Source organism: Pelmatolapia mariae, linkage group LG1 (assembly GCF_036321145.2).
Source record: "Pelmatolapia mariae isolate MD_Pm_ZW linkage group LG1, Pm_UMD_F_2, whole genome shotgun sequence".
Taxonomy (NCBI): Eukaryota; Metazoa; Chordata; class Actinopteri; order Cichliformes; family Cichlidae; genus Pelmatolapia; species Pelmatolapia mariae.
Genome location: NC_086227.1, coordinates 14,854,968 through 14,867,677, shown reverse-complemented (window position 1 = coordinate 14,867,677; position 12,710 = coordinate 14,854,968). Strand labels below are relative to the sequence as shown.

Genomic DNA, 12,710 nt, shown 5'->3' with positions numbered 1-12,710 from the left:
AGTGGCCAGCCCAATCCCCAGACCTTAATCCAATAGAAAACTTGTGGGGTGACTTAAAAAATGCTGTTTCTGAGGCAAAACCAAGAAATTCAGAGGAATTGCACAAGGTTGTCAAATCATCCTGGGCTGACATACCAGTTTATAGGTGCCAGAAGTTGGTCGACTCCACGCAGCACAGATGTGAAGCAGTTCTCAAAAACAGTGGTTGTACAACTAAATATTAGTTTAGTGATTCATAGGAATGCTAAATCTTAACGGTTTTTCAGTTTAAGTAAATATTTAGGTTTGCAATGAAAAATGCAGATACTGCTATTTTTTTTTTCCAAGATATATTTATTGAGCAATTCATATGTTTGTATGACAATGGAATTTACAGCATCAGATAGTTGCTCTGTTTTGTACATTAACATCACATAGCATTACAAATATAACAAAACATAACATAACATGGTACAATACCCTCCCACACGCCCACAACCCCAGTCCCAGCTGTCTGGCTAGCTTGTCATAATGAGAAGCCAAAAAACTGTAACTGCTGGTTATAGCTGCAGAAATGTAAAGAGAGGTGCCCAAATTTTACTGAAAGAAGAGAGTCTGTCACAAAGAGTATATCGTATTCCCTCCAAATGTAATGTATTTGCCAGCTCATTAAGCCAGAGCTTTAAGGGGGGTTGATCTCTCTTCTTCCAGTGAGTAAGAATAACTTTCTTTGCAATAATAATACAGTAGGATATAAAACATCGCTTTGCACTGTCTATTCCCACAGTATCATCAAATATGCCCAGAATAATTATTAGTGGATCAGGGTTCAACTGCACATGAAGAATTTGAGACAATACTTTTACCTTGGGACAAAAAACAAAACTGTGGCTTAACGTATCAGCTAGGGAGCATTTCTCACAGATAGGAGATACCTCAGGGTATATTTTATTTCAGACACTGCTATTTTTTTGAACAGCCCAATATCATGTTTTCCTGTAAAGGAATTGAACTGTTGATACTTTTTTCATCGTGTTTTGATGTAAAATATAATGTGCAGTGTTTCCAATGAATGGAAATAATAATGATAATTTTGAGCTTTACTCATGTTTTAAAACACACTGCTATTATTTTGAACACAACTGTATAACTAAACTAAAGGCACAAATAAGGAAAATATAAAGAACCAATACCAGCAATCAGAAGACAACACAATAAACAAACCCATCAGCATAAGAAAATACAAAATAACACTATTAACAGAAAAAATACAATATAATGCAGAAGATGGGAAAAAATAAATAAAATAAAAATATCACCAGCAATAAGGTTGTCTGTATATGAAAAATGGGTGTAGGTCACAATCAGCCAAGGTTTCGGGTGAACTCATTGTAAAACCTAACCCCACCCTATCATGTGATTTCCTGAGGCCAAAGGGCCCAGGATGTGAGTGGGCATTAAGGCGTCTGGGAAGGGATCTCAAAACTGGGTTATAGATGGCAGACAGTTGGTGTCATAAGCCACCACCTCTGTTCAAAGATGGTCATTCACAGTGGACATAGATGGCTTCTTTCACTCTTCTTTCTAACCATCTTCCCTGTCCGAAATGTGAACATTGGTGTCCTCGAAGGAGTGACTTTGTCCTTTAGATGCAGATGGACGGCTGAGTTGTCCTGTCGAGGTGGCTCTTCTATGTTGTGCCATGCGTTTGTGAAGTGGCTGTTTGGTCTCTCCAATGTAGAGGTCTGGGCATTCCTCGCTACACTGTACAGCATAAACTATGTTGTTAAGTTTGTGTTTAGGAGTTCTGTCTTTGGGATGAACCAGTTTTTGTGTGGCTGGGTCTGAAGTACACTGGGATGTTGTGCTCGGAGAAGACTCTCCTGAGTTTTTCTGATAAAGATGCTACATAGGGGATGACAATATTGTTGTGTTTGTCTTTCTGATCCTCCCTAGTTCCTGTCTGATCGTCTTCTCTGTGCCTCTTTGCTGATTTGATGAAAGACCAAATAGGATAACCACATGTTTTAAGAGCTTCCATTACATGTGTGTGTTCAGTGGAGGAAATACAGTCTTACATCCTAAATACTGTACAGTCATGTTAAAGCTCTGGGTGCTCTCTGCGGGGCAGGTAGGTAATAACGAAGCAGCTTCCAGAAGGCAGAAGAGGGCAGCATGGAGCTTTTTCCCTTCCAGGTGACACAGTCTGCAGCTTTGCAGAGTTTTAAGGCCTCTGAAGATGAACTTGTGCTCAAGACTCCGGCTGTCTCAGTTTTAATCAAAACCACGTGAGTCTGCAACTTCTTGAGGGATGCTTGGATACTGTTCAGCAGGTCGACTCCTGAACCAGAATCTTCTGAGCAGGGGACCAGAACCACTGTCTGACTCTGCCTTATGCAGTCTAACACAGCCTCTCCTACAGGAGCAGACAAGCACAAATCAGACTGCGTTGTTTTTTTTCCCCTTGATTGAATTTGTAAGGACAAAATTTAGAATAACAATTATGTAAAAATATGAAAAATGTAATCACCTTTATCTGGTACAACATCAGGACTGTAGAGACAGAGACTGTAACCGAATCTGTGCTTCATTTCACTCTCCAGCCTTTTTCTGTCATCTTCATTTAGTCCTGGATCTGTGCTACTCTTGTAATACATCAAGCAGGCGTTGTAGCTTTTTCCATCTAATTGGAAAAATAAAATAAAAAATAAAAATGTTGTTTTAAAAGTGGATAGAAAAAAAGCAGATTTTTGCCATTCTGACAAGAATGTGAACACAGATGATGTTTGAATTAGCAAAATGTATGAATAATACCTGGGATGGTTCGATGGCAGCCAAGAATTTGACGAAGGAAAAGCGTGATGTCGACTTTAAACTTTGCATAAATAACTGCTGTTAGTACCATCACCATCAGCACAAAGCCCACAATCCATAAAGCCTCAAAGTAAGAGGAAGAAGCAGCTGTAGGGAGTGATGGGGATTTTCTAAATTAGCTCATCTAATAAATAAACACATTAAAGAGTATTATTAAGTACTCAAAATGTTCAGCTGGCCATACCTTTTTGTTTTAGAGTGATGGTTACAAAGTTTGTTTGGTAGTCAGATTGCAGTTTACAGGTATACTTTTTTGACAGATTGTCCTCTGACACTTTTCTGAAGATTAGAGATGTTGTCATGTTGATTTCCTCTGTGCTGTTGACCCTGAGAAGAGAAGAAAATGACTGTGGCAGCTCTAAAAGCAGAATTCATATCTGTGCTGATGTGACTACATATACAGTGGCTTGCAAAAGTATTCGGCCCCCTTGAACTTTTCCACATTTTGTGACATTACAGCCACAAACATGAATCAATTTTATTGGAATTCCACGTGAAAGACTAATACAAAGTGGTGTACACGTGAGAAGTGGAACGAAAATCATACATGATTCCAAACATTTTTTACAAATAAATAACTGAAAAGTAGGGTGTGCGTAATTATTCAGCCCCCTGAGTCAATACTTTGTAGAACCACCTTTTGCTGCAATTACAGCTGCCAGTCTTTTAGGGTATGTCTCTACCAGCTTTGCACATCTAGAGACTGAAATCCTTGCCCATTCTTCTTTGCAAAACAGCTCCACAACTGCCCTGTGATGGCCTCAGAGGTTGTCTAAGAGAATATTGGGAACAACGACACCATGAAGTCCAAAGAACACACCAGACAGGTCAGGGATAAAGTTATTGAGAAATTTAAAGCAGGCTTAGGCTACAAAAAGATTTCCCAAGCCTTAGAACATCCCACGGAGCACTGTTCAAGCGATCATTCAGAAATGGAAGGAGTATGGCACAACTGCAAACCTACCAAGACAAGGCCGTCCACCTAAACTCACAGGCCGAACAAGGAGAGCGCTGATCAGAAATGCAGCCAAGAGGCCCATGGTGACTCTGGACGAGCTGCAGAGATCTACAGCTCAGGTGGGGGAATCTGTCCATAGGACAACTATTAGTCGTGCACTGCACAAAGTTGGCCTTTATGGAAGAGTGGCAAGAAGAAAGCCATTGTTAACAGAAAACCATAAGAAGTCCCGTTTGCAGTTTGCCACAAGCCATGTGGGGGACACAGCAAACATGTGGAAGAAGGTGCTCTGGTCAGATGAGACCAAAATGGAACTTTTGGCCAAAATGCAAAACGCTATGTGTGGCGGAAAACTAACACTGTACATCACTCTGAACACACCATCCCCACTGTCAAATATGGTGGTGGCAGCATCCTGCTCTGGGGGTGCTTCTCTTCAGCAGGGACAGGGAAGCTGGTCAGAGTTGATGGGAAGATGGATGGAGCCAAATACAGGGCAATCTTGGAAGAAAACCTCTTGGAGTCTGCAAAAGACTTGAGACAGGGGCGGAGGTTCACCTTCCAGCAGGACAACGACCCTAAACATAAAGCCAGGGCAACAATGGAATGGTTTAAAACAAAACATATCCATGTGTTAGAATGGCCCAGTCAAAGTCCAGATCTAAATCCAATCGAAAATCTGTGGCAAGATCTGAAAACTGCTGTTCACAAACACTGTCCATCTGATCTGACTGAGCTGGAGCTGTTTTGCAAAGAAGAATGGGCAAGGATTTCAGTCTCTAGATGTGCAAAGCTGGTAGAGACATACCCTAAAAGACTGGCAGCTGTAATTGCAGCAAAAGGTGGTTCTACAAAGTATTGACTCAGGGGGCTGAATAATTACGCACACCCTACTTTTCAGTTATTTATTTGTAAAAAATGTTTGGAATCATGTATGATTTTCGTTCCACTTCTCACATGTACACCACTTTGTATTGGTCTTTCACGTGGAATTCCAATAAAATTGATTCATGTTTGTGGCTGTAATGTGACAAAATGTGGAAAAGTTCAAGGGGGCCGAATACTTTTGCAAGCCACTGTATAACATCAGTGTAATCCACAGAGGTGTGTGAAATATTTACCGTGTATCATTATAGAAAACTGGTAGACTAGTGTCTGCATTCACAAATGAATCTCCACTTAACCAAAACAAGTCATCAGTGTCTGACATCATAACTGCTTTACAATCAACCAGCACTGTTGAGCCTAGAAAAAGCAGAGTTAACACAGATTGTTATAAATGATTAACATTAAAGCTTTAACCAAGAGTGTGAAGGTGTATGAATATAGACAATAACTCACCTAAATCTACCTCAAATACCTGTTTGTTCTCTGGTGAAGTTATCACTGCTTTCTCAGTTATTTCTGCGCAAATATAAAGAAATAAAACCTTTGAAAAGCACATATTAAAATAACTGAAAATAAAAATTAGCAAAATGTGTTTTTCCTAATGCTGGGTTGGACATCAAGCTTCATCGACATATTTATTTATAAAATGACTCAAAATGTTCAGCTGGCCATACCTTTTTGTTTTAGGGTGATGGTGACAAAGCTTGTTTGGTAGTCAGATTGCAGTTTACAGGTATAATTTTTTGACAGATCGTCCTCTGACACTTTTCTGAAGATTAGAGATGTCATGTGGATTTCCTCTCTGCTGTTGAACCTGACAAGAGAATAAAATGACTGAGGCAGCTCTAAAAGCAGAATTCATATCTGTGCTGATGTGACTACATATAACATCAGTGTGACCCACAGAGGACCTGTGTGTGAAATATTTACCCTGTATCATTATAGAAAACTGATAGACTAGTGTCTGCATCCACAAATGAACTTCCACTTAACCAAAACAAGTCATCAGTGTCTGACATCATAACTGCTTTACAATCAATCACCACTCTTGAGCCTAGAAAAAGCAGAGTTAACACAAATGATTAACATTTAAGCTTTAGCCAAGAGTGTGAAGGTGTATGAATATAGACAATAACTCACCTAAATCTACCTCAAATACCTGCTTGTTCTTTGGTGAAATTATCACTGCTTTCTCAGTTATTTCTGTGCAAATAAAATTTTTTTTTGAAAAGCACATATTAAAATAATTAAAAATAAATATCTGCAAAATGTGTTTTTCTTACTGCTTGGTTGGACATCAAGTTTCACCGTAGAGGTCATGTTATATATTTGACCATCATACAGGTAAGAGCGGGTGCAGGTATAGTTGCCACTGTCCTCTTTTTTCACACTTGGGAAGTAACCGTCTTTTGGTGATGACCCGCCCTCCTACAACATATAAGCTCAATTTTTAAGTAGTCAGCTGTCAAATTTGGAAAAACATTAAAACCCTGTAACAATATTTTACAGTTTGATCTCATTCACATAATCTGCTCTGTTTACCTTGTGCCATGTGATGCCGATTCTGGTGATATTCAGGGTGTTAAAACGAACATTTTTTTCAGGGCAGTACAAATTGCAGTACTCCTCTGTGTAACATTCTTTAGAGATCTGGTTCATTTGTTCAGAGTCTCTGGACTGCGCTTTGTATACTTCGAGGCTTATCCAGGACCGTCTGCTGGAATTCCTACCAAGGAAAGAAAACAGTAACAGGAAGTTTTTACTTTCCTTCTGAGCAACAAGCAAAATGAAACAAAAAAAATGTGAAAGTAAGAGAAGACTTAAAGGATTAGTTTTAAAATGGTGTTCATCTACTAAGTGGACTATTTGTCCTTCAGGATTTATTATTAGCTGAGAAAGTTTTGTGCTGCAAACAGTGAAATGAAACTAACATATCTGGCATTCTGTATAAAAATCCCTCTCAGTTTCGCCTTCAGTAATCCATTCCTTTAATGCTGGATTACTGAGAGGCTCTTCTCTGACCCACAGAATATGAAACCTGATGACCTGTGATACACTCGTGCTTCTTGTGTGCCTTTGTCTGATTTTATTTTACCTGATTTATTTATTTTACTCACAACAAAACTCAGAAAACAAATGTTTTGAGTGAGATCTACCATTTCAGGAAAAAAACTCATTTTGAATTTGATGACATGTCTCAACAAAATTCAACAAAACACTTTTCAACCAATAAACGGTTGAGAAGGAAGTGTTTCTTGTGTTACACATGAAAATCATGAGTTTAACTTTAACCCTGTTTTAAATTTAATTTATCATGAAAATCACAGCATGGGCTCAGGGACACTTGTGCCATCCACTAATGCAGGCTAAAGCACCACCATGCAAAGAACAACATAATCCACAAATGCAGTCATCTTCTATGATTCAAAGCTCTTTGTCAATGCACTGAGGCAAAGCGAAAAACTGTCCTGAGGTCAGACGAAACAAAACTTGAAAGATTTTTTGCAACATGTTACACAGCTTGTAATAATGGATGCTGAAAGGTATATACATGTTTTAAAGCCACATATACTCTATGACTATGTCTTTCGGAGAAGGCCTTGCATATTTCAGCAAGACAATGCTAAACTACATACTGCTGTCATTACAACAGCATGGTTTTGAAGTAGAAGAGTCCGGGTGCTGAATTGGCCTGCCTGGACAAAAAAAATAGGGCAATGAAGAGTGCTGAAGAGTGACTGTTGAGAATGGGACAACATTCCTTTCCCAAATATCCAGCAGCTGCTCTACCCAGTTCCCAGATGTTTACAGACTGTTGTTCAAAGAAGAGGTAATGCTACACAGTGTTAAACATGGCCCTGTCCCACCTTTTGAGACATGCGGCTGCTGCAAATTCAAAATTATTAATTGAAAAAAATTAAGAATTATTAAAATTGTTTTCTAAAAATGTACTTAAAATGGTAAATTAATTGTTAAACCATCTAAGTTTACAAAAAATGAATATTTTCTATGTTCTAGTTTGAATAAAATATGGCTTTGTCCCAGTTTTTCTGTACCTTAACAACAACCCGCCATCCTCAGTTGTGTTTCAGGATTTGCTAACTTCAGATGGCCGGTTGTTATTTGAAAACACATATATGTTACCAGCATTTAGGGAAACTGTCATACCATAATGCCGACAAGCAACCTGGTTCAGTACAAATATAAAAAGTGCTTTTTTGGTGCCGTGATATTCAATAACAACCTTAAAATGTTATAATAAAATATAACACAAGTTAAACTTGCTCTGCTATCCTGTCGTATAGGAAATAGTACTTTATGTCAGTGTGTGGGCACGACTTTTGTTAGATGTCAGTCTTAGATAATGAAACCATTAATGTGGGAATTGTATTAAATTTTACCGAAAAGAGCAGGAGTAATTCCCCTGATGGTTTACTGAAGCTCTGAGAATGACAAGGATTCTTCCATGAACCAGCACACCCATCTGCCTCTGCTCAGCTGATATTGACATGTTGAAGAGTTTCATTTCATCCACGGTGTGACTGGTCCAGAACACCTCAGCATCTCCATCACTGTACCCTCTGTAAGAAGGACACTGCAGTACCGCCATCTCACCTGCCTTGGCATTTACTTCCTGGAAACTCAGTGGGCACACACCTGTCAATGACATTCATAATGACATGTGAAAAAAAGCATTGCTTTAGTCTAAAAAGATCATATTTGTCTGGTTAATGAAACTCGGGCTTCACAGTGCAGTCACTAGCAGTTTTTCACTTTTACCCTGAGCTAATGTCACCGATAGCTTTAAATGCCACAGCATTACCACAAAGGGCAGGCAGTACAGCCCTGGTGCCCCTTAGCAGGCTTCCACAAACTGGCTAATAGGAAAATTGTGTGTGTGTGTGTTTGGGGGGGGGGGGGGGGGGGGGGGGGGGGTTGGTGCAGGGGCTATAATAACTTGCTGCAGACAGAGGGGGCTCCCTAAAGAATCAGAATTAGAAAAATAAGTATGACGTTTAATGTAAAAATGTTTTAGATCCTCCTAACAATGTAAAAGAATGTAAATGGTTATTGTGTGCTGTGCTATATTGAAGGTTCTGCTCTGTGAATTCTCTCCACGCTTCTACCAGTTGGCTCCTGCTCTTGCTACCTAAAAGAAATTTGATGAATGCTGAGCTCCTTCAGGCAATGGCTGCCATTCTGGGGTTTTATAAGGCTTATGAGGCGCATAACTGTCATGATCTGTGTGCAGGCAGACAGGAAAGGACTAAAATGCAGGCTCAGACACAGAAATGAAACAAACTCAAAAGGGCAGCTTTATTGCTGGAAAAACTGGAATACAAAAATAAACTTGACAGTCTTGGCAGAACACATGACAGGTATGACGAAGACGCTGACCTAAATACACATTTGTAAACATAATTTCTCCTGGCTGCAGCATCCCAACTAATTCTGGTCAATGAGAAGAATAAATGAGAAGATCCCACAAAAATATTCCAATTTTATCTTTAAGACTGAACTTCTTAAACTCTTTTTCATTCATAGTTCAATAACGTAGGTTAAAATTCATTTGGAAGGAGATAGTTTTATCCCTGAAAAACCCTTAGTTGTATTTTTGGAATTTTGTCAACAAAGCCACCTGCCCAGTGAAATTCCTAGAAATCAAGGGGAAAATAGCTGTCATGGAAAGGCAACAAGGGTGCAAGAACAAAAGACTGGGGGAACTGGCTGAGTAGCAGCAGGAAGGATTAACAAGACTCTGACAAGAAGCCTGATTGTATTGTAAAGCCGCTGCAAAGTGCTGTGAAGCTCTGCTATACAAATGTCAAGAATTGTGTAAAATGACGCAATGATGCCCGTCAACGCCCCCACCCAAAAAAGGAAGGAAATAATGAAACCAAGAGTAAATATCCTCATCAGTCTTATGCTTGTCTCCTCAAAAGTCTTAATATACTTCATACAGTCTGCTGGGTCAGGTCGTGATGTCACTGATAAGATTGTTAAACATGGTGTTAGGAAACAGAATTAATAAATAACAGACCGGACTTACTGGAAGTCAAATAGGCATGTGAATAATAATGAAACCATAACACAAAGAACAGTGCTTGGATAGGGTGGGGGCACTGCGGGGGCAATGTTTTGTAAGGGGAGGGTAAAAGGGACTAAAAGAATTTAATCACACATTAATGAAAGAAAGAAATAAAAGTAAAAACAAAACTGAGGATGAAAATGCCTTACATTGCCATACTTAGCTTTCTTTAAACTGCCTTAAAAATAAAATCTCTGCACACTTGAAGAAACAACAGGTGCCTATGAGGGAAAAATACAACTTCCCCACACTGTCTTGCTTGTCACCATTTTATTGAATCACTTTTCATTCCAACAGAATTTCATCAGTTTCAAAACTGTTTTGTTTGTAACTGATGAAGGTCAGTTGGAAGGAGATGTTCTGATTGAATTAATTTCTTTATAGATGTCAGCTTTGGAATGTCAATCATTCATCTTCCACCAGTATTGCTTAAAAATAACTTTTTAATGTAATGATCTCATCACTTGTCAGCATCACATTTAAAAAGCATATTAATCACAAGACTGTAAGGAGCCAGGCGAATGAGTACTTACACACGCTTTGCTCATATGCCTAATATTGTGCGTTTATTTTTAGCAGCTTGGTTTACTTTAAAAATACTGAAAATTCATTTTTTGAATAAACATATTTTGGGCTTTTTAGTTTTTTTTTGGTTTTTTTTCTGTATTGTTCACGCTCAAAACACCGTTAACCACTCAGTTTAAACTCGACATTTCTAACAGTGTTTAATAATAAGTTTCATTGTAAATGTTTTTTTAAAGAGCATTTTTTTTAGACTATGAACTGTAGATTTATGTTCTAAATAAATAAAAAAAATCACCCATAAAACATGAAGAGGTCTTACCTGGTGTCGATGTAAGGAAGACGAGAAAAAGCAGGAGAAGGCTTATTTTTCCGTTCATATCGTCTCACGTCAAAAGTCAAGAAGAATCTTCTTAGGAACTAAAGTGAAGAGTGCACAGTCCTATATATATGTGACGTAGTCTGGGTACCGAACGTTTTATATTGCCTTGTGAGTCACGTAAGTAGTGAAGTGAAACTAAGAAACGTCTAAGGAATGGTGGTCATTCCACGGTCTACAACTTCCATGATTTTTTTTTCTTTTCTTGTCCTTTTGTTTTTCATGCTTCTCCCGTTTCTTTGGTGTTGTACGAAGTCAGTTCAGCATAACAGGAGTAGGTTCCAGTTATCTGAGGAGCAAATGAAGTTCAATACAGCCAAGCTTCCTTTGGATTCACTTGCTAAACAAAACCTAAAATCCCAGTTCGTAGGTGTCTTATCAAGCTTATCCTTTAAGCTTGGCTCCCCGCTTCAGAGTGTGTAGGTGGTGTCAAGGTAAGTAAATATTTGCGGATCACGAAATTCACATGAAACGATCCCTGTGGGTTTCCGTCAAAGGCTGATAATGATAAAATGGTGATTAAAAACAGCCCCCCCCCCCCCACACACATAATAATAATAATAATAATAATAATAATAATAATAATAATAATAATATGCAACAGTGCTGCAAAAAATTAATCGCACTGAACAGTAAGATAGTATTTAAATTTAATTGAATTATTTTTTTCTCAGTGGGTAAACTGAAAAATAAAACAACAAAAAATAACATAAAATATTCCTTATCAGATTATAACAACTAATAACATAACATTTACCTTAATTATACTATTTCAAATATTTTCGAACATTACTCACTATTGCCAATACAAAATAAAAAATAAAAAAGGGAGGCCAAGTTATAAAAAAAAAGTCAATTTACCAAGTCTTGAAAAATAAAACTGAACAAAAGAATAAGAAAATAAAAATATCCATCCAGATCTTTACAACCAACAACATGAAATTGTAACGGCATGTTTATAGGGAACAAGGAGAAATGACGTATACCTTACCTTTGTTCTAATCCTGGTTGCAAATGGAGTGCAGGTGTCAGCCAAGAAAGGACAGTCCTGTTTCATCCTTCAACCAGCCATGTAAGTACTCATCTCCACTCACAACGATTCTACATCAAATACATCTGGTGATCCGGTACAGCCAGCACAACCCATCATAACGACTAAGGCAACATGCGCATATTGCTGCTCACCTGAACACCACATCAGCAAGTATCATGAGTTTATTCACAAAACAAAGGATGAGAGAATGAACTGGATAAAGAGGAACAAACGGTGTTGGCGTTGTGCTAGGACTCATCAGGCTGCAAAGTGTGATCTGAGAAAAGACTGTGCGACCTGCATGGGATGACATCTACAGATCCTGTGTGACGTAAACCAGAGACCTAGAACTGAAGTTAATCCTGTAGTGAGGACATTGTATTTTGATAGACAGGGTGATTGTCCTAGTGTACTATTAAAGGTTGTGAAAGTGCTCCTGTGTAATGGCAAAAGAACATATGCAGTACTTGACAACAGCTCCCAATGTACCATGTTTCTGACATCAGCAGCGCAGCATCTCCACCTAACTGGGAAAGCTGAAAACTTATCATTCAGAACTGTCCGTCAAGAAGTTGAAACCATTCAAGGTTCTTTAAGTTTCAAGATCTCTCCCATTGCACACCCAGAGAAAACTTTCACAATTAATAATACCTTCGCTACGAGTCAGTTAGCACTTTCAGAACACACCTACCCCATATTCTCTCTCCAAAGGAAATACAAGCAGTCCAAGGTATCCCATTACCATCTGTTAATAAAGTAGCTCCACTACTGCTTATAGGCTCTGATCATACTCACCTTATCACGCTTACTACTCCAGTGAGACATGGTCCATATGGATCTCCTGCAGCGGTCAAAACCCACTTAGGATGGACACTCCAAGGTCTGATCACAGACTTCCAACCCCAACGTAGTTCCGCGCATGTCCAGTGTGTGTTCACATCTTTCAGTTCAGGTTCAGGAAAACCGCTCCAGCACATCCTCATGTCCG

At 38.8% G+C, this 12,710-nt stretch overlaps 1 protein-coding gene across 1 annotated transcript; it reads right to left on the bottom strand.

Moving 5' to 3' along the window:
• Window positions 1–337: 337 nt before the first annotated feature.
• Window positions 338–10,730, bottom strand: LOC134637668 (interleukin-1 receptor accessory protein-like). The gene is made up of 13 exons (XM_063488188.1): window positions 10,633–10,730; window positions 8,101–8,356; window positions 6,242–6,425; window positions 5,983–6,127; window positions 5,840–5,902; window positions 5,630–5,753; window positions 5,374–5,513; window positions 5,153–5,215; window positions 4,933–5,056; window positions 3,038–3,180; window positions 2,794–2,940; window positions 2,510–2,662; window positions 338–2,395 (listed from the first exon to the last, which is right to left on the bottom strand). Exons 1-13 carry the CDS (start codon window positions 10,688–10,690, stop codon window positions 2,076–2,078), a joined length of 1,920 nt encoding a protein of 639 aa, XP_063344258.1. The 5' UTR covers window positions 10,691–10,730; the 3' UTR covers window positions 338–2,075.
• Between the last annotated feature and the right edge of the window lie 1,980 nt (window positions 10,731–12,710).